This window comes from Sciurus vulgaris (assembly GCF_902686455.1).
Source record: "Sciurus vulgaris genome assembly, chromosome: 6".
Classification (NCBI taxonomy): Eukaryota; Metazoa; Chordata; class Mammalia; order Rodentia; family Sciuridae; genus Sciurus; species Sciurus vulgaris.
This window is the reverse complement of record NC_136466.1, coordinates 38,565,623-38,586,659: the sequence shown is the minus strand read 5'-3', so window position 1 is coordinate 38,586,659 and position 21,037 is coordinate 38,565,623. Positions and strand designations below refer to the sequence as shown.

General features: G+C 36.2%; 1 protein-coding gene across 1 annotated transcript in view; it reads left to right on the top strand.

Annotated features, from left to right (window-relative positions):
* The window catches only part of UIMC1 (ubiquitin interaction motif containing 1), a 158,153-nt gene that overhangs the window by 93,545 nt on the left and 43,571 nt on the right, over positions 1 to 21,037 (top strand). The window contains 6 exon segments of the mRNA XM_079144654.1: positions 9,057 to 9,181; positions 10,027 to 10,132; positions 10,426 to 10,907; positions 10,909 to 11,163; positions 16,351 to 16,415; positions 18,548 to 18,624. Of these exon segments, the coding sequence (XP_079000780.1) occupies positions 9,057 to 9,181; positions 10,027 to 10,132; positions 10,426 to 10,907; positions 10,909 to 11,163; positions 16,351 to 16,415; positions 18,548 to 18,624 (1,110 nt within the window).

Here is a 21,037-nt window from a genome sequence, read left to right as displayed (position 1 = left end):
GGGCACTTAACCACTGAGCCATGTCCCCAGCATATTTTATTTAGAGACAGGGTCACACTGATTTGCTGAGGCTGGCTTTGAACTCATGAACCTCCTGACTCAGCCACCTGAGCCGCTGGAATTAGCGGCATGTGCCACCACACCTGGCTACCTTGTCTGACTTTTGCTATCAGGGCAAAACTGGCCTTATAGAATGAGTTAAGATGTTTTGCTGCCTCTTCAATATTTGGAAAGTTTGAGAAGGATTAGTACTAGTTTTTTGAAAACAAAAAACTCCCTTAATGCTGAAGTATTAGGAATTTTGGAGAGAGAACGAAATGATGTTTATGCTTATTTTACCATCTTTAACATTATGTTTCTAGGCATTTAATTCAGTACAAAAGTTGTGAGTTTGATTTTATTTTGAATTTATGGAGGAAAAATGAATTAATGAAGCCTATATGCTCAAAATACAGATAACTTTTTTTTCCATGTGAGACAATAGATTCTTAAATTCCTTTTTCAGTTAAGAAAAAATGAGTACTGACTATAAGAAAAAGAAAGAAATTGGGCTGGGGATATACTTCAGTTGGTAGAATGCTTGCCTTGCAAGCACAAGGTCCTGGGTTCAATCCCCAGAGGCGGGGGGTGGGGAGGAAGAAATTAATATTCTTACAGTTCTTCCTTTCCTTCACCCACATAGATTTTTGTTAGAAATATTTTTGCTAGTGCCTTGTTAAAATTAAAATGCTTGTTATACTTTGTCCCATAATCTTCACTATAATATTCTTTGATTCATGTATATAAGTGGAGGATTGATTTCTGTCCATTACATTGTTTTTTCCATTGCTATATGATTGATTTTCCCATTGCTTAGTTCTTCATTTTTTAATTTTATTTTTTGGTACTGGGGATTGAACCCAGGACACTTTATCACTGGATTGTATCCCCAACCCTTTTTTAATTTTTGGAGATGGGGTCTGGCTAAGTTGCCGAGTCTGACTGTGAACTCACCATTCTCTTGCCTTAGCTTCTGGCTAACCTTACTTTTTTTTTTTGCGGCGGGAGTACTGGGGATTGAACTCAGGGGCACTTGACCACTGAGCCGCATCCCCAGCCCTAGAGGGTCTCACTGCGTTGCTTAACACCTTGCTTTTGCTGAATTTGCAATCCTCCTGTCTCAGCTTTCCCAAGCTGCTGGGATTACAGGTGTGAGCCACTGCACCTGGCAAACCTTACCATTTTAACTTTAAAATATACTATTCATTGATATTTAGTACATCCACAGTGTTGTCCAACCTTAACACAGTCTAATAAGAGGCTATTTTTATTACCCCAAAAAGAAACCCTCTATTTGTTAAATAGTCACTTTCTATTTCACAACCCCTGTTTTCTGTCATTGTGGACATTTGCCTATTCTGAACATTTCATGTAAATGTAATCATAAAAATATGTGGCATTTTGTGCCTTTCACTTTGCATAGTTTTTATAGTTCATATTGTAACATGAGTCAACTCTCTCTCTTTTCTTTCTTTCTTTCTTTCTTTCTTTCTTTCTTTCTTTCTTTCTTTCTTTCTTTCTTTCTTTCTTTCTTTCTTTCTTTCAGACAGGGTCTTGCTACATTGACCATGTTGGCCTTGGACTTGTGATTCTTCTACCTCTTTAATCAGAACAATATTCTCCTGTATGGTTATACCACATTTTATTTGTCATTTGGGACATTTTATTTTATCCCTACCTTTTTGTTGTTGTAAATAGTGCTACTGTGAACATATGTGTAAAAGTTTTTATTTGAACATCTGTTTTCAGTTCTTTTGGATATATATCCAGGAGTGGAATTTCTGGGTTATAACATAACTATGTGTAACTTGTTGGAGAATTATCAAGTACTTAAATTTAATCTCCAGTTCCACACCACATGTCTTGTGGCCTGTAGGAATTTAACTTCATTCATTTCTAAGAGTGCTGTCCCCTTTCTCCTAGCTTGAGTCACAGTTGTAGAGTCTTATACTATGACATGGTTATCAGAGGGACCCCTTAATTAGGTCATTGGTCAAAACTCAGGCAACGTCTGGGACATCCATGGGATCTGTCCATAAATTCCCTACAGATCTGAAAGCTGCTTGCTCTTTATCCTTGCCACAGAGAGATCTCTTGTGAGACTTTGGTTCTTTCTCCTAGATGTATCAACATAGCCATTCTTGTTCAGGGTCTTGAACCTGCTTCAGAGTATAGAGAGCAAAACTTGAGTCTTCTGTTCTGAAATGTACACATCTCTTTTCCTCTTCAACTCTAGCCCAGGGAAAAATTTCTAGTATACTGGAAGTGCCTGACTTCATTATTCTCTTCTCAGGCTGCTTTGCTCATATTCTTTCAGGTTAGTATTTATTTATTTGTTTTAGTTTTAAGCATATTTTATTATTTCCACCTAATTATAGGTGAGGGGTTTTCATATCAGAAATCTTCATATTTTCTTCTCATTATTTGAATTGTATTAGAAACCATCCTTAGTCATTCCTGGATCTTTATGATCTTGACTCTAAAATTATGGACCAGTTATCTTCTAAGATGCTCCTTAATTTTTAAAAAAAATATTATTATAAACTATGCTTTTTGGCAGTCATTTCTCAGAACTGATGCTGGTTTTTGTGTGTGTTTGTAGGATAGGGGATACCAGGAATTGAATCTAGGGGCACTTAAACAATGAGTCAGATCCCCAACCCATTTTATTTTTTATTTTGAGACAGTGTCTCACTAAGTTGCTTAGGGCCATGCTAAGTTGCTGAGCCTGACTGTTCTGGAACCTGCAATCTTCCTGCCTCAACCTCCCAAGTGGCTGGGATTACAGGCATGTGCCACCACACCTGGCTATTGTTTGCTTTTTATTACAGTCTGTGAGGTGATGCATGCTTTCAATGTCTTACTGATGGTATTCACTGTGATTACATGATTAAAGTAGTTTTATCAGATTTCTTCACTACAGAGCTGCTGTTTTCCTTTTTGTAATTAATATGTGCTTTGTGAGAAATTATTTTGAAATCAGGTAAATAAACCATTCCTTATCAGATTTTCAGTTCTTTATTTGTATTTGGTTTGGACTCATGGTTTTCTTGGTTTTAGTCAGTGGGTTATAATCTCTTATCATTATTTTTTACGCATGTGGCAGCCATTGAGGTATGCTCTGAGGACCCCCTTTCAAGAAGGAGCTTGCTGTTCAGCTGCAGAGACTATAGTTAGTTGATAGTTTCCAGCTTCAGCATGTTTGGGATCTGCTTTAACTTCAGAGCTGAGGCTAGGCAGCCAGTAGGCAGTGACTAAGCATGGCACACAAACTAGGGTCAGGCTATTTCTCTCCAATATGAAAGTTTTCTAATGTCGTCTGCTCTGGAACTCTCTGTTGTGTTGACTGAATATTAGGTCTGCATCGCTGAGGCTCCTTGCCTAATCCTATTTCCTCTCCTCTTTTCTTTTATGGATGCTAGATTTTCTGCTTAATTCTACTTCCTTTTTCTTTTTCTGTTATACAGGCCCTCCAACCCTCACCTCTCTAAACTCTATTTCATTCCATCTGAGTGTCTGCTTTTTGGAGGATCCAGCTTACACAATGCTAAGCTGTCCCCAGTTTGGCCAGTGGAGCCCATTTAGAATGAAGCCAGCTTATATCACTATTAGACTTACCCCCATCTTTCTTGAACACTGATCTTGCTTTCTGGTTTCAATAAGATGTTCCAGGCTCATCTTGAACCTTCCTTCCACAGCCTTGGAATCAGCCATTTAAGAGCCTTATTTCTTTTGAAAAATGGTATCTGGAAGCCAAGGTTTGGCTGTAGAAAAGCTCATTGGTATGGGTGGTGGTGGTATTCCTGGATCTTTTCAGTGTACAAAGCTAGGGTATAGATACATGTAAATACATACCTACCCACATACATACATGCAGGCCCACATTTATATCTACATTTATTTCTTTATTTATATTAAAAAGAATGAGTTTATATCATTTATTTTAATCTAATACTTGTGATTCTTTCTAAATATATCACTCCTCTGAAGACAAAAACCTGGTTTTTGTTACCCTTAATTTATTATTTCATTAGTCCCCCCATGTACTACTGATTCTCCATCTCCACTGCCACCATCTCACCTATGTGGATACGTTCCTCATCTCACTTGGGCTCCTACACCCTCTTCTAGGGCATTTCCCAGTGTGGATGCTTTTTTAGCTCTCTTTGGGCTCTGACTTGTGCACTGAGGTTTTCTTACCCTCCTTATGTCAAAGTACCAGACAAAATGCTTTTGAGTTCATCCTTCTTATGTGTACCAGAAGTTCATGGCTTTTTATTGCTAAGAGGCAATTCAATGTATGAACCTACCAGTTTCTTTTAGATAACTTTGTATATTTTTTTATGTGGTACTGAGGATTGAACCTAGTGCCTCACAGATGCTAGGCAAGTGCTGTACTACTGAGCTACAACCCCAGGTGAACCTATCAGTTTTAAAAATCCATTATTCCATTGATAAAAACTTGGAATAGTTCTAGTTTTTGCTTATTATGTATAAAAATTCTACAAATATTGTTGAATAAATCATCATTTGGGCATATTTTTAATTGTTGAAATATAGTATAGATATGTTTTTAACTTCATAACAAATAGCTAATTTTCCAAACTGATTACTCCCTGAAGCAGTATATGAACATTCCAGTTGCTTTACAGCCTGAGGAACATTTGAGCTAGGTATGGTGGTGCACACCTGTAATCCCAGTGGCCCAGTCGAGTTCAAAGCCAGCTTCACCAAAAGCCAGGTGCTAAGCAACTCAGTGAGACCCTGCCTCTAAATAAAATACAAAGTAGGGCTGGGGATGTGACTCAGTGGTCAAATCTGAGTTCAATCCCTGGTACCCACCCCCACAAAATTGATGTTGTCAGTCTTTATGTGTTGTTAGGTATGCAGCAATATTTCTTTCTTGTTCAATTTGTATTTTCCTGATGACTAATGAGCACTTTGTGTGTGTGTGTGTGTGTGTGTGTGTGTGTGTGTGGTACTGGGGATTAAACCCAGGGCCTTGCACATGTAAGGCAAGTATTCTACCAGCTAAGCTATATCCCCAGTCCCATGAGCATTTTTTAATGTTTGACTGTTTTGCATATTTTACTTTGTGAAGGGTCTATTCCAGTCTTTAACCTCTTTTTAAAAATCGGTTCATTTATCTTTTTTTAGTGAGTTATAAGAGTTTTTTTTTTTTTTTTTTTTTTTTTTTTTTTTTTTGCGGCACTGGGGATCAAACTCAGGGCCTTGTGCTTGCAAGGCAAGCACTCTACCAACTGAGCTATCTCCCCGGTCCTAAGAGTTCTTTATGGTAGTATTACAAATAGTTTCTCCAATTTTGTGACTTGCCTATTCATTTTTTTAGCAGTGTCTTTTGTTAAGCAGAAGATTTTAATTTCTGTTTCTATTTTTTTGGATTTTGTCCAAGAAATCTCTGCTCATCCTGCCTACCTTTTTAGGTGTATACTCAAATTAATTTTCAGGTATGGTTTAACATAGTCGCCTTTTTTTAAAAAATATTTTTTAGTTATCAGTGGACTTTTTTTATCTATATGTTGTGCTGAGGTTGGAACCCAGTACGTCACACATGCTAGGCCTGAGCCACAACCCCAGCCCTAGTCACCAGTTTTTATTCCATACAGATTTCCATGTTGTAGCATGTTTATTGAAAAAACTTCCTTTTTTGCTTTGAGATAGTCCTAGAACCTTTGGAGAAAATTATTTGTATGGGTGTTTCCTGTCAATTCTTTTTCAATGATCTGTTTGATATTTAGGCCACAGCTATACTGTCTTGATTACTATAGTAAGTATAGCAAGTTTTGATGTCAGAGTAATTTCTGTATCTTTATTCTTTCTAAAGATTGCTTTGGCTATTTCAGATCCTGTGCATTTCCATATAAATTTTAGAATTTCCATATGAATTTTAGAATCAACTTTTCAGTTTTATGAAAAAGCATGCAGAAATTTTAAGGTTGAGTTGAATCTACAATGCACATTACTTTTATGACAAACACAAGTAATATTTATTGAGCAACCAGCCAGGTAACCTTTAAAATTTTTTTGTTAGTAGACTAATTTTTAGAGAAGTTTTAGGTTCACAGCAAAAATGAGTGGAAAGTACAGGGATTTTCCATATATCCCCTGCCCCTACACATACTAAGCCTCCATCATTGTCAACATCTAGCACCAGAATGTTACATTTGTTATATTAAGTAAATTTTTATTATGTCACTGAAGACATATTAAATAAATGATTATTTAATAATAATAGTTATTATAATTTTGATAGGTGCTAAAAAGCATAACATAACTAACTGAACTAATCTGGAGAAGTAGAGAAATATAGTTTGGAAATGATATTCAGCTTATCTCTGAAAGGAAAATAGAATGGAGCCAGGCAAAGAGAACAGAAAAGGGGGTTCTAGGAAAAGGAATAGTATTTGAATGGCAGAAGGGTATTGTTGAATCACTCTAGGTAGTGAAAGAAAGCTACAGTACATATAAATGTTGAATGTATTTAAAAAGTAACACAAAATTAACAAAGATAAGGGAATCCCTAAAATTGGATCCAAACAAAAAATGTACCCAAGCTGAATTTGAAATGACCTTAATGAAAATGGAAACATACCAGAATTTGTGGAATATAGTGAAAGCAACATTTACAGGGACATTAATAGCTTTATATGAAGAAAAGTTCAAAGTCCTTACCCAAGCTTCCCACTTTAAGAAGTGATAATGAAATAAAATATGGCATACAATAGAGAAAAAAGTTAAATAAAAATTGGTTCTATTAAAAGTTCAGTAAAATGCATAAGCCTCTAACTAGATAGATAAAGGAAAAGAAAAGATGACACAAATTAACAGTATCAGAATTGAAAGAGGGGACAGAACTACAGATTCTACATTCATGGAAAGAATGATGAATACCATAAACTATTTTATAATATATATAAATACAATTGGATCATGCATCCTGAACGAAGGTGATATCATCCTCAAGGTGACAAAAATTGAATATCCTGCTGTGTAAAACTTCTCATAGAAACAGTGGGGCCAATGGCTCTTTAAATTGGACCTCACCTCTTGTTTTTATAGACTTAGGGAGCTGTTTGAAATTGAAATCACCTCTTCCTACCCTGACCAAGTTATGCCCACACAATTCTTTGATATATTCAGCAAGTATCTATTGTTTCCTTTCCATATATCTATTGTTCCACTTCCATATTTGGCTAGTGAGGTGTTGTGTGTGTGTGTGTATGTGTGTTGGCTCCTGAGTTCTTTTTTTATGTTTTTAAAATTCTAATTAATTATATATGACAGTAGAATGCATTTTGACACGTCATACATAAATGGAGTATAACTTCTCATTCTTCTGGTTGTACAAGATGTAAAGTTATACAGGTTGTGTAATCATATATGTACATAGGGTAATAATGTCTGATTCATTCTACTATCATTCCACCCTGTACCACCGCTTCTCCCTTCACTCCCCTCTGTCTAATTCAGAGTACATCTATTCTTCCCTAGTACTGCCCTCCTTATTGTGAATTAGCATCCACATTTTAGAGAAAACATTTGGCCTTTGGTTCTTTGGGATTGGCTTATTTTGCTTTGCATGATAACTGCTTTGCAGTTCCATCCATTTACTGGCAAATGCCATAATTTCATTCTTCTTCTTCTTTTTAAAAATAGTTTTAGTTGTCGACAGATGTTTATTTTATTTATTTATGTTTTATTTATATTTTATTTTATTTATTTATATGTGGTACTGAGTATCGAACCCAGTGCCTCATACATGCTAAGCTAGTGCTCTGCCACTGAGCCATAACCCCAACCCCAATTTCATTCTTCTTTAAGACTGAGTAATAGTCCCTTATGTATATATACCATAATTTCTTTATCCATTCATCTCTTGAACGGCACCTAGGTTGGTTCCATAATTTACCTATTGTGAATTGAGCTGCTGTAAACATTGATGTGGCTCTGTCACTGTGGTATGCTGATTTTAAGTCCTTTGGGTATAGACCTAGGAGTGGGATAACTGGGTCCTATGGTGGTTCCATTTCAAGTTTTCTGAGGACGCTTCATACTGCTTTCCGTAGTGGTTGCACTAATTTACAGTCCCACCAGCAATGTTTGAGTGTACCTTTTCCCTACATCCTCACCAACGTTTATTGTTGCTTGTATTCTTGATAATTGCCATTCTAACTATAGTGAGATGAAATTTGATTTGCATTTCTTTGTTTGCTATAGATGTTGAACATTTTTTCATATATTTGTTCATTCCTGACATCTTTTGATATGACCCTTGTAGTATCTGATGAATACCTTGTTCACAGCTATGAAAGATATTCTAGCTCATCTTTTATACTTCATGCTCTAGACTAGGAATCAAACATTTTTGCAGTATACTACAATTGATTTTAATGGAAAATAGTATTTGAAGATCACATTCCAGTTACCAGGGTTGTTCTCTATTATTGGATATATCAGAGGGTTCTGAAGAGTAAGATTATTCTGGTTAAATGTTGAGAATAAAGCAGTATGGTATTTAGCTAAAAGCTCTAGAGTAGGGTTAGGGCTATAGCTCAGTGGGAGAGCCCTTGCCTAGCAGGTGTGGAGGCACTGGGTTAGATTCTTAGCACTACATTAATAAAATAAACAATAAAAGCATGCTGTCCATCTAAAACTATAAAAAATAAAAATTAAAAAGTTCTAGAGTGGTTTTCTTATTCATTCATCAGGTATTTATTATCTATCATGTGCCATGCACTCTAGTGCTGGAGAGACAATGAATAATATAGGCAAAGACAGTACCTTCAGGAGCTTACTCAGGTTTCTTGTGACTGTTGCTAATGATCTTGACCTTTCGTGATTTTTTTTTATTTATTAGATTACAAATTTATACTCAATGGCTTTTAGTGTCCTTAGTTTAAAAGTTTAAGAATTCTGTTTTTTTTTTTTTTTTTTTGCTTCCATGCTAATTCATTGTTTGTGGTATCCTTTCCCCTGTTTTCCCTAATCTCTTACAGAGATGACAGAAGAAGAGCAGTTTGCTCTGGCTCTTAAAATGAGTGAGCAAGAAGCTAGGGAGGTGAACAGCCAGGAGGAGGAAGAAGAGGAGCTCTTGAGAAAAGCCATTGCTGAAAGCCTGAATGTAAATACGCTATGTTGAAAAAGTTTGTGGGATTATCAGCAATTTTTTTTTTTTTTTAACTTCTGCACTGTTATAATTGCTTTAGGAACTAGCTGTGGCAGTTTGTAGGGTTTTCAACAAACAGGTATTTCCTATAAGTTTTAAAGTCCACGTTGAATCGTTGTTTAACCCAAATTGAAGTATTTTTTAAATACTTGAGTTTTCTTCCACCCACAGATTTTTTTTTAGTCTGTGGCTTAACAGAACCCTAGCAAGTTGGCAGCTCCTGAAAAGAGTTAAGAGAATACCAAGAATTCCAAAAGAAGTAAGATCAGGTGTTTACCTCCTCTGATTTGTGGGGAGAACAAAGGGAACAAGAAAAAGGATGGGTAGTTTTAAAAATATTGTCAAATTGTGATTTGAATATGTACAATTCAAATTATTTTAAATATTAAGGGTACTTGCCAGTGGCAGATTCTGAGCCATCCTTGATTTTTTTGTTGTTGTTATTTTGAGATGGGGCCTTGAAATGTCACCTAGGCTGACCTTGAACTTGAAGGTTCAAGTGGTCTTCCTGCTCAGTTTTCCAAGTAGCTGGGTCTATAGGCATGTGCCATGGCACCCAACCCAAGCCATCATTTATGTCATTCATACCTCTGTATTAGAAAAGGGCATAGTATAGTGATCTAGTAGAGCACTTTGCACATAGGCATTCAGTACACATGGAATTCATTTGAATTGAGCATCTACATGTTGGAAAAGAATAACTCCTAGGGGCAGTGGCTTCCCCTTATTTTCCTTCCTGTGACTCTTCTTATAGCTGTTTTAATAATAAACCTGGTCTGGTGTGGGATCACTTGTTTCAGACTTGCCGGCCTTCTGATGCCTCTGCTACCAGATCTCGACCTCTGGCCACTGGACCATCGTCACAGTCCCATCAAGAGAAAACCACAGATTCTGGGACCACTGAAGGCATGTTCTGGCTCCTTCTACTCATCAACTATAACCGTATCACAGGGATCTCGTTTTGAGAGTAGAAATGCCCAAAATCCCTTTGGTGATGTTAAAGAGGTTCAAACAGAAAGTAGTTGAGATCTCACTAATATCCAACATACTTTTATCTCCAAGGAAAAACCAACCTTTGGTTAAACCCTAAGAAGAGCCTTTCTTACCCACATTTTGTAATTCTTGGTAAGTGATAGCTTACCAACACCTCTTAATAAAAAAGTTTGTCCTTAGCCCTACTTTTTCTCAAATACCTACAGGCATATGGCAGCTGGTACCTCCATCACTGTTTAAAGGCTCACATATCAGTCAGGGAAACGAGGCTGAGGAAAGAGAGGAGCCTTGGGACCACACTGAAAACACTGAAGAGGAGCCGGTCTCTGGCAGCTCAGGAAGCTGGGACCAGTCAAGCCAGCCAGTGTTTGAGAATGAGAACGTTAAATGTTTTGACAGATGTACTGGCCACTTGGCTGAGCACACAAAGTGTGGGAAGCCACAGGAAAGTACTGGGAGGGGTTGTGCTTTTCTCAAAGCTGCCCAGGGTAGGGGGGACACATCTAGGCATTGTCTGCCTACCCCAGCAGATGCCAAAGTTCTCCAGGACATTGGAGGCACTGTGCACTACTTCTGGGGTATTCCATTCTGCCCTGCTGGAGTAGACCCTAACCAATATACCAAGGTCATTCTCTGCCAGTTGGAGGTTTATCAAAAGAGCTTAAAAATGGCTCAGAGGCAGCTTTTAAAAAAAAAAAGGGTTTGGGGAACCAGTGTTACCTAGCCCTCCTTCTCTGATCCAGAATGAATGTGGCCAAGGAGATCAGGCTAGTGAAAAAAATGAAGGCATCTCAGAAGATATGGGAGATGAAGACACAGAGGAGAGGCAGGAGTCTAGGGCATCTGTCTGGCACTCAAAACCCAAGGATTTCCAAGAAAGCCCAATTAAAAGCTTGAAACAGAAACTTTTGTTGGAGGAAGAACCAACAACCAGTCATGGTCAGGTAAGGGTCAGTGATGCTGTAATTAAGGATGATTTTACTCACAGATTAAACAAGGATTATTCTAGCTATTTGTATTTTTTGTGGTCCCCCCCAATTATTAAAGTAATATGTGTTCACTATAGAAAATTAGTAAAGTACAGAAGATTATAATTACCTGTAATCCAGCACCAGGAGGCAATCATCATTATTTCTATGCATTTCAAATACAATTTTCTACTTAAATTTTTAAAAATATTTTTTAGTTGTCAATGGATTATTTATTTGTTTGTTTATATATATATATATATATATATATATGGTGCTGGGGATCAAACCCAGGGCCTCACACAGGCCAGGCAAACGCTCTACCACTGAGCCACAACTTTAGTCCTCTATTTAATTTTTGAACAAAATGAAGACTGTTCAGTGCAATCTTTCTTCTTTTCCCCTACTTTATAGTTTATCCTAGGTCTTTTCCTACTTATTAAATATACTAAAAAATGATATTCTATCATATAATGTTTCTATCATATGAATATTAAAATTTTTATTTCTGAAAACTTTTTTGACTAGGTAATATTCACAGGAATCAAAATTCAAGAAGATGTGAATTTAAAAATCTGTCTCCACCCTCCAACCAACCATTTCCCCTCTCTGGACTCAATCTGTGTTACTAATTTCTGGTATATCCTTCCAAGGAATTTATGTAGTACAAGCAGTATACATATTCTTTTCTTACTGTTTTTATGTAAATGATAGCATACTAAACATTTTATTCTGCCCTCGTCTTTTTTATTTAATATATCTATGAGACTGTTCTATAACAGTACATAAAGAATTTCTGCATCTGTTTTCTTTTTTTCTTTTTGGATGTGGTATATACCATGTATGAATGAATCTTGGTTTATTTTATCCAGTGGTGGCCTACTAGTGAACATTTAAATTACTTCCAATAATTTCCTCTTACAAATAGCACTGCAGTGATTATTCCTAAACATTTTATCCACATGGGAGATATTTATAGGATAATTTCATATTGATATAGTTGATGGGTCAAAGAGTATCTGCATTTACAATTTTGTTAGCTATTGTCAAATTTCCCTCCAGAGGTTGTATACATTTATATGACCACCAGCAATGTATGAATACTAGTTTATTTGTACCCATACCAACACAATATTATCAGACTTCTTGATCAGTGCCCATCTGAGAGATGAAAAACATATTTCAGTGTAGTCTTTTTTTCTTTTTTTTTTTGCAGTGCTGGGGATTGAACCGGGCCTCAACATGTTAGGCAAGCACTTTGCCACTGAGTTTATACTCACAGCCCTTATGTTAGCACATTATTGTTTTCTTAACTTAACCAAATGTAATCATTTTCTCATGTTAAAATTATCTGTAGATTTCACTTTTTTTTTTTTTTTGGTACCAGGTATTGGAGCCAGGGGCACTTAACCACTGAGCCAATCCCCATCTCTTTTTTATTTTTTATTTGGAGACAGGGTCTCACTAAGTTACTTAGGGCTTGCTAAATTGCTGAGGCTAGCTTTGAACTTGGAATCCTCCTGCCTCAGCCTCCTGAGCTGCTGGGATTATGGGCAATGCCATGATGACCAGCCTAGATTTCACTTTTAATGATATATTCTAGTTTATGAATTGGTAATTTTTTAAAAAAAATTTTATCACTGGGTAGTTTGGTTGTGATATACATTTGTGTGAAACTTTTCTTTATTCAAAGTCAGTATCTCTGGGACTAGGGAGCCAGAAAAATGCTACATTAAAGAATTGTGAACATACAGACTTGATATTTTTTGCCACATTGCTTTTCAGAAAAATTGTTCAAATTTGTATTTCCTTCCTCTAGCAATGTATGAAAATACATTGTTCACTACAGCCTTCCCAACATTTAAAAAAATAAAACAAACTTACTGATTATACAGGCAAATAATGAAAATCTTACATTTGTAATTTTACCTTTCATCTTGATCTTTTGCTTTCAAGAATTGTGTCTGTAAAGAATTGATGTGTTTGTTAAATATTTTCTGTTCAACATGACTTTGTTGGAGTTGCCCATATTTGTTACTCTTTAGTTGGTGGAGATAGCAAGAGTCCCAGGAATTGAGACTAAGAAAAAACCTTTACCTTTGATCAAATGGTATAGTTATAATGAAGGTTATTAAAACTTTATAATCAGATGATAACTCTCCTGCCATTGCTGAGACAAGGAAAGTTGTTAATGAAGGCCTATAGGTCACCTCAATGGCATTATGATAGGGAGATGATGATGTGGTCACTACTTTTCAGAGTCTGATCCTTAATTTTTAAGTCCAGGTGTTGGAACTTGTTTTCAAGAAATTACTACATTATGTGGAGTTGTGAATTTTACTTAGCCAAACTTCAAGCTGATATATGTATACCAAGTGACACATTTATTAAGGAATAAAGACATTTTTAGTGACCAGACTACCTAGATTCACCACATATTGTACCTCTTTCTAGAATGAATGTATCTAGAAAGCTGAAATAGTAATCAGAAAGAAACTTTAAGAGACGGTTTAACTAGTCTACAGAAAGGCCTGATAAACTATCTCTACCTTAGAATAGAAACCATTTTTGTGACCACCGACTGTTAGTCTAATTCATCTTCACTTCGCAGGCCATGGTGTTGAAGACACTACTTGATTTTGATCTTTGGATTTTTCTTTTCTTTCTTTCTTTTTTTTTTTTTTTTTTTTTTTAGGTTCAATCAAACTATCCCTTTTCCCTTATTTTTTTTAGGTGGAGTGCAATATCCTGATTAGGCCACAGCTTCCTTAAAGCTTTGTTTCTACATTTTCCTGTTCACTTTATTTAGATTTAGGTAATCTAATCAAATTTTGTTTGCACATTTTGCTATCTTATTTTCATATTCTGGAAGAACCTCACTGTACTGCTAAATTCAGATTACTTCCATTTGAAGTATAACTTTAGAAATTAGAATAGTTTACTTAAATGAACACATTCTTGAAATTTCTTCTTGAAATGGTTGGGAAGAGGATCGTTTATGTAAACAACATAACAGTAGTGGTTAAAGCATAGATTTTGGAGTTAGGAAAGTCCCAGTTCCGCTTTTGGACAATTATCTGATTTAGGGAAAATTATTTAACCTTGAAGTTTCACTTTTCATTTCTAAAATAACCATTTTTGCCTCATGAAGGTCTTGTGAAGAATTCAGAAGTAAATGCATGTAAAATGTATAGGCCTGCACTTAATAGGTCTACAATAATTTTTAAACAATTACACTGGGAAAGTTTGAGATGTGGATAACCTAAGGTAGAGCAGCTGGAAGTGTCATAACTTATTATTTTCATGATTGCTTCTGAAGTCCTAAGGCTTAGTCATCAAGTTATTCTAAGCTAGCAAAATTCTGTTAAATGGACACTAGGTGTCAGTGTTTACTTTTTTTTTCAGATTCTAAAAAAAAACAAACTGCAAGTTCAAATAAAGTCAGGCAAAGTATGATTACTATTTTTTTAGTCCTTCTGATAGTTTTGTTCAGTTCATTTTTCATAATGACTACATTCCTGATCATTGTCCACTTTTTCTTTTAGACTGAAGACTTGATTCAGCTGTTTCTTTCTTTTTCTTTTCTTTTTTTTTTTTTTTTTTAGGAGTATTTCATCATTTATCTGAGTGGTAGATGATTAATTTGTTTAGGCTATCTATCCTGTTAGGAAACCCTGAAAACTTGAGCTAGTAGCTTTATATCTACTGGAAGAAACTTCACAGCCAAGGCACTTTCTCAGAAAGTACCTAAGGTACCTTCTATCTAAGGTAGCAGTAGCTACTTTTAATTGGTGCTTTTTCTGTGCATCTACATTTAATGAGTTGATATTTGCATTAACTCTACCATGAGTCAATGCAAATGTCTTTTTCTTATTGCAGTTCCTATCATTGCATTTCTTTTCTTTTTTTTTTTTTTTCCTATTGTTTCTTTATTTAAAAATTTTTTGGAGTACTAGAGATTGAATCCAGAAGCACTTTACCACAGACCTACATCTCTAACCTTTTTTTATTTTTTATTTTTATGTTTTCTGTGTACCATGAATCGAACTCAGGGTCACTTGGCCTGGGAGCCACATCCCCAGCCCTGTTTTTTATTCTATTTAGAGGTAGGGTCTCACTGAGTTACTTGGCACCTTTCTTTTGCTGAGGCTGGCTTTGAACTTGAGATATTCCTGCCTAGCCTCCCAAGCTGCTGGGATTACAGATGTGTGCCACCACACCTGGCTGTTTTTTATTTTGAGATAGGGTCTCTCTAGGTTGCTGAGGCTGGCCTCAAACTTGTGATCTTCTACCTCAACTTCCGAGTTACCAGGATTACAGGCATGTGCCACCCACCTGCCATTGCATTTTAAAAAAAAGTATCCCTATAGTTAGATAGCAGTACCATAATGGCAGATTTGTAGCAAAAAGAATGTTTATAACTTTCCCTTCGTGATATCCTATATTATCTTGGCTGTGCTCAGAGAGATACCTTTCATGGGTCACATTGTTTTTCCCAACTCGGCATTTCTATTGAAAACCAGACTTTTCTATTTTTCCCTCCCAACAGTTTTGTAATTGCTTTTCTGGAATAATAATATATTTGACTTAATAATTAATATTTATATAGGTCTTGCATTTTACAAAGTACATTGTATATATTATCTTGCTTAACTCTCATAGTAATATTCTGTGGGGCAGTTGTTAATGCTTAAAGATGAGGAACGAGATTCAGATGTAACTTACCTAAAATTACAGTTAGTAGGTGATATAGATCTGATTTAAATACCAGTCTTTGTGTGTGTGTGTGTGTGTGTGTGTGTGTGTGTGTGGTGCTGGGGATTGAACCCAGGGCCTTGTGCTTACACGGTAAGCACTCTACCAACTGAGCTATATCCCCAGCCCTAAACTACCAGTCTTTTGACTCCACAGGGCATGTCCTTTTCACTGAAACTTACTAACTTAAGAAAAATGTTTTGTTTATTGCTGTGTGATAATGTTGAAAAATTATTATCATTTTTTGGGTTGTTCTGGGGATCGAACCCAGGACCTCATATGTGCCAGGCAAGCATTCTACCACTGAACTACATACCCAGCTCAATTTTTTTTTTTTTTTTTTTTTAAAGAAGGAGAAACCAGTTCATCTGTGCCTGTGTATTTAGGATGTTACATATTTCTTTGCAGTCTTCCCAAGGACTGTTTGTTGAAGAAACTTCTGAAGAAGGAAACTCTGTACCTGCCTCACAAAGGTGAGATTATATGTCATTGTGAGTTCAATTCTCTTCTGAGGGTGCCAACATAAGGAAGAAGAACCACATGAATGATAATATACCCAGACAACTTGCTAGGGAACTTCTAGCTCTTTTATAAGCACAGACTAGGAGAAATCATTACTGTCTTTAAGTTTTCAAATATTCATCTCATAAAAGCCTAGAATATTGAGTCTGGAAGAGATCTTAGAGGTTTTTCTTGTCCACCCTAGTCATCTTGGCATAAATCCCACTTACTTTATTTCTGAAAAGTGGTCATTTCCGGCTTCTCTTAACTAACACTTGCTTTCTTTACCAATAGGAAGTTTCTAGACTGATTTATTTGTGGGCCTTATATTCTTCTTACCCATTTCTCCATTTGTTCCTCTGCTTATGCTTATTTTATCCACATTTCCAAACCTTATACATCTTTTAAATCTAGTCCAAGACTTATGTCCTCTTTGATGCCTTTTTATTATTCAGGCCACATAGATCCTGTGCCACTTTAAAAAAATTATTTTAGTTGCAGATGGGACACAATACCTTTATTTTAATTATTTATTTTTATGTGGTACTGAGGATCGAACCTGGTGCCTCACATGTGCTAGGCAAGTACTCTACCTCTGAACTACACCCCCAGCCCCTGTGCTACTTTTAATGTTTATATCTCATCTTTTCTATAAATGGTTTTATTTGTATTACCTCCTCCATTATTCTTGCTGATTGGTTGATAGGGTTACCTTCTCTGTCTTATTTTAATAATAGATGGTGGTTGATTATTTATAAACTGCTACTAACTGGATCAGGTTTCCAACTGCTTTCCCCCTTTGTTTGTTAGTTGAGTTTTGGGAATTTCTCAAAAACAATTCTCTATTGAGTGACTGTCATCTCATACATAGAAGTTGAGGCCCAGTTGCCATTTACTATAATGTAGGTAGTGTTCTTTCTTAGGATTTTGGTGGACAGTACTAGCTTTGGTTGATTCTCCTGCGGTTAAGACAGTTTTGGAAGTGTTTTTAACTGGCTTCTATTCCCAATAGGCCTCTCTGCTTTATTGTGGTGAGTTTGTGCAGAGCAGATGTAGGTTTTAATAAATGATTATACACTTTGTCACCAGGAGAGAGTTGAAATTGCAGGCAATGTGGTTTGACTTCAAATTGATTAGCCCATTTTATAAATGTCAGCAAATTGTTTTGTGATGGACCCTTTGAATAGAGCCCTAATGTTACATGCAGAGTAAACCATGTCTGGCTTGGGTTTATAACAAATGCTATGAGATGTTTTATTTAGAGAGAGAAATCACTTGTGGTTTCCTGTCAGGATTTAGTTATTTATCTTGAGTCAGTGGTGTCTGTTCTCTCTTTGTGGTTCTTGGTTGATATGAGAATTTGTGTTTTTAGGCATCTTCCTTCTTGCATACTTGATCAAACTAATCATAAGGTTCTGTGAAGCATGAGAGGAGTAGTTCAGATGCTTGGGTCTCTGAACCATGTGTTCCTGTGTCAGGAGGAGTTTCATGCATTCCATGAAAGGCAGGGAAAACCAGAAGTTTGGATGAGGGAAGCTATTCATAATTAAGTTTTCCTTGGAAGAGAGATTCAACTTGTATGGATAGATTTTTGCTGTGAGATAGTTTGGAATGTATTTCATTTTTGTTGTTTGGAAAGCTACATCTTGAGATAGAGAGGCAATGTAGCAGCAAGGTGATGGAACAGTTAGTGTGCTGTCAGGAAACTCTCCATATCTTCTGAGTTTACATGTCTCTGACCTTCAGAAGGCTGAAATGGGGGCTATAAAACACCTTTGACATTTTTTATGTTGGAGTGGAATTTTTGTCTTCTGTGATATTTGCCACTAATGGTTATCTTTCCACCTTCCTTTGTGGAGACTCCAAAAGGGGGTTTCATTTCATTCATTTATTTCGCTGGAACCAAAGTTGTAAGCATGTTTATTTTCCCTGTTTCTGGCCTGAAGTTTTCACTATGGTTTCTTTGCTTCCCTGTTGTGCTTTTGTGATATTGGGCAGCAGGTATCAGATTACCTGTGGCTTTGTGAATGACTCATTGTTGGTTTTGGCCTGGTGTTCTGATTTATTTTACTGGGAATTCACCTGGAGTTTGGTTCTTTTTCAGCATTGCTGCTTTGACCAGTAAGAGAAACTTAGTCCTTATGCCAGAGAGTTCTGCAGAAGAAATCACTGTTTGTCCTGGTAAGCACCTTCCTATGATTTTACTGGATTTTTGATACCTTGCATTTTGATACCTTGTTATTCCTGACTGTTCAAACCATTTTCTTACTGTCTAGACCATTCTCAGAAAGCATATGTGTGATTGATAAACCTACACACACAAACGTATATATCTACACATACATAAATATGCATAAATATATTTATGTTTTTAATGGACATTGGCTCTGATTCTCAACCTTTTCTCTTTCTAGAGGTAATATAGTTTTGAAATCAACATGACTTTTTAATCTTCTTGTTTGTCTACTCAACAGAGATGGCAGTAAAAAATTAGGAATAACCCTTACTAAATATAGAGTCAATAGGTTTTTTTTTTTGTAATCCTTTTTTGTTGTTGTTGTAAACAAATGGGATACATGTTGTTTCTCTGTACAAGGAGTAAAGGTGTACCATTTGTGTAATCATAAATTTACATAGAGTAATGTTTGATTCATTCTGTTATTTTTTTCCCTTCCCCTCACCCCTCTCACCCTTCTTTTCCCTCTATACAGTCCTTCCTTCCTCCATTATTGCCCCCCTCCCTAACCCTAACTCTAACCCTAAAACTAACCCCTCCCTCCCCCCATTGTGTGTCATCATTCACTTATCAGCGAGATCATTAGTCCTTTTCTTTTTTGAGATTGGCTTATCTCACTTAGCATGATATTCTCCAATTTCATCCATTTGCCTGCAAATGCCGTAATTTTATCATTCTTTATGGCTGAGTAATATTCCATTGTATATATATACCACAGTTTCTTTATCCATTCATCAATTGAAGGGCATCTAGGTTGGTTCCACAATCTGGCTATTGTGAATTGAGCAGCTATGAACGTTGATGTGGCTGTATCTCTGTAGTATGCTGATTTTAAGTCCTTTGGGTATAGGCCGAGGAGTGGGATAGCTGGGTCAAATGGTAGTTCCATTCCAAGTTTTCTAAGGAATCTCCACACTGCTTTCCAGAGTGGCTGCACTAATTTGCAGCCCGACCAGCAATGTATGAGTGTACCTTTCTCCCCACAACCTCGCCAACACCTGTTGTTGCTTGTATTCTTGATAATCACCATTCTAATTGGGGTGAGATGGAATCTTAGGGTAGTTTTGATTTGCATTTCTCTTATTACTAGAGATGTGGAACATTTTTTCATATGTTTGTTGATTGCTTGTAGATCTTCTGTGAAGCATCTGTTCATTTCCTTAGCCCATTTGTTGATTGGGTTATTTGTATTCTTGGTGTAGAGTTTTTTGAGTTCTTTATATATTCTGGAGATTAGTGCTCTATCTGAAGTATGATTGGCAAAGATTTTCTCCCACTCTGTAGGCTCTTTCTTCGCATTGCTGATAGTTTCCCTTGCTGAGAGAAAGCTTTTTAGTTTGAATCTATCCCAGTTATTGATTATTGCTTTTATTTCTTGTGCTATGGGAGTCCTGTTGAGGAATTCTGGTCCTAAGCCAACATGTTGAAGATCTGGACCTACTTTTTCTTCTATAATCTGCAGGGTCTCTGGTCTAATTCCAAGGTCCTTAATCCATTTTGAGTTTAGTTTCGTGCACAGTGAGAGATATGGGTTTATTTTCATTCTATTGCATATGGATTTCCAATTTTCCCAGCACCATTTGTTGAAGAGGCTATCTTTTCTCCATTGCATATTTTTGGCCCCTTTGTCTAGTATGAGAAAATTGTATTTATTTGGGTTTGTGTCTGTGTCCTCTATTCTGTACCATTGATCTACCTGTCTATTTTGGTACCAATACCATGCCGTTTTTGTTACTATTGCTTTGTAGTAGAGTTGAAGTTCTGGTATTGTGATACCCCCAGCTTCATTTTTCCCTGCGAAGGATTGCTTTAGCTATTCTGGGTTTCTTATTCTTCCAGATGAATTTCATGATTGCTTGCTCTATTTCTGTAAGGTACGTCATTGGGATTTTAATTGGAATTGCATTGAATTTGTATAGCACTTTTGGTAGTATGGCCATTTTGACAATATTAATTCTTCCTATTCAAGAACATGGGAGATCTTTTCATCTTCTAAGGTTTTCTTTAATTTCTTTCTTTAGTGTTCTGTAGTTCTCATTGTAGAGGTCTTTCACCTCTTCTGTTAGATTGATTCCCAAGTATTTTATTTTTTTCAAAGCTATTGTGAATGGGGTAGTTTTCCTAATTTTTCTTTCCAAAGATTCATCACTTATGTATAAAAATGCATTAGATTTATGAGCATTGATCTTATATCCTACTACTTTACTGAATTCACTTATGAGTTCTAAAAGTTTTCTGGTGGAATTTCCTGGTTCCTCTAAGTATATAATCATATCATCAGCAAATAGGGATAGTTTGAGTTCTTCTTTTCCTATTCGTATCCCTTTAATTTCTTTTGTCTGTCTAATTGCTCTGGCT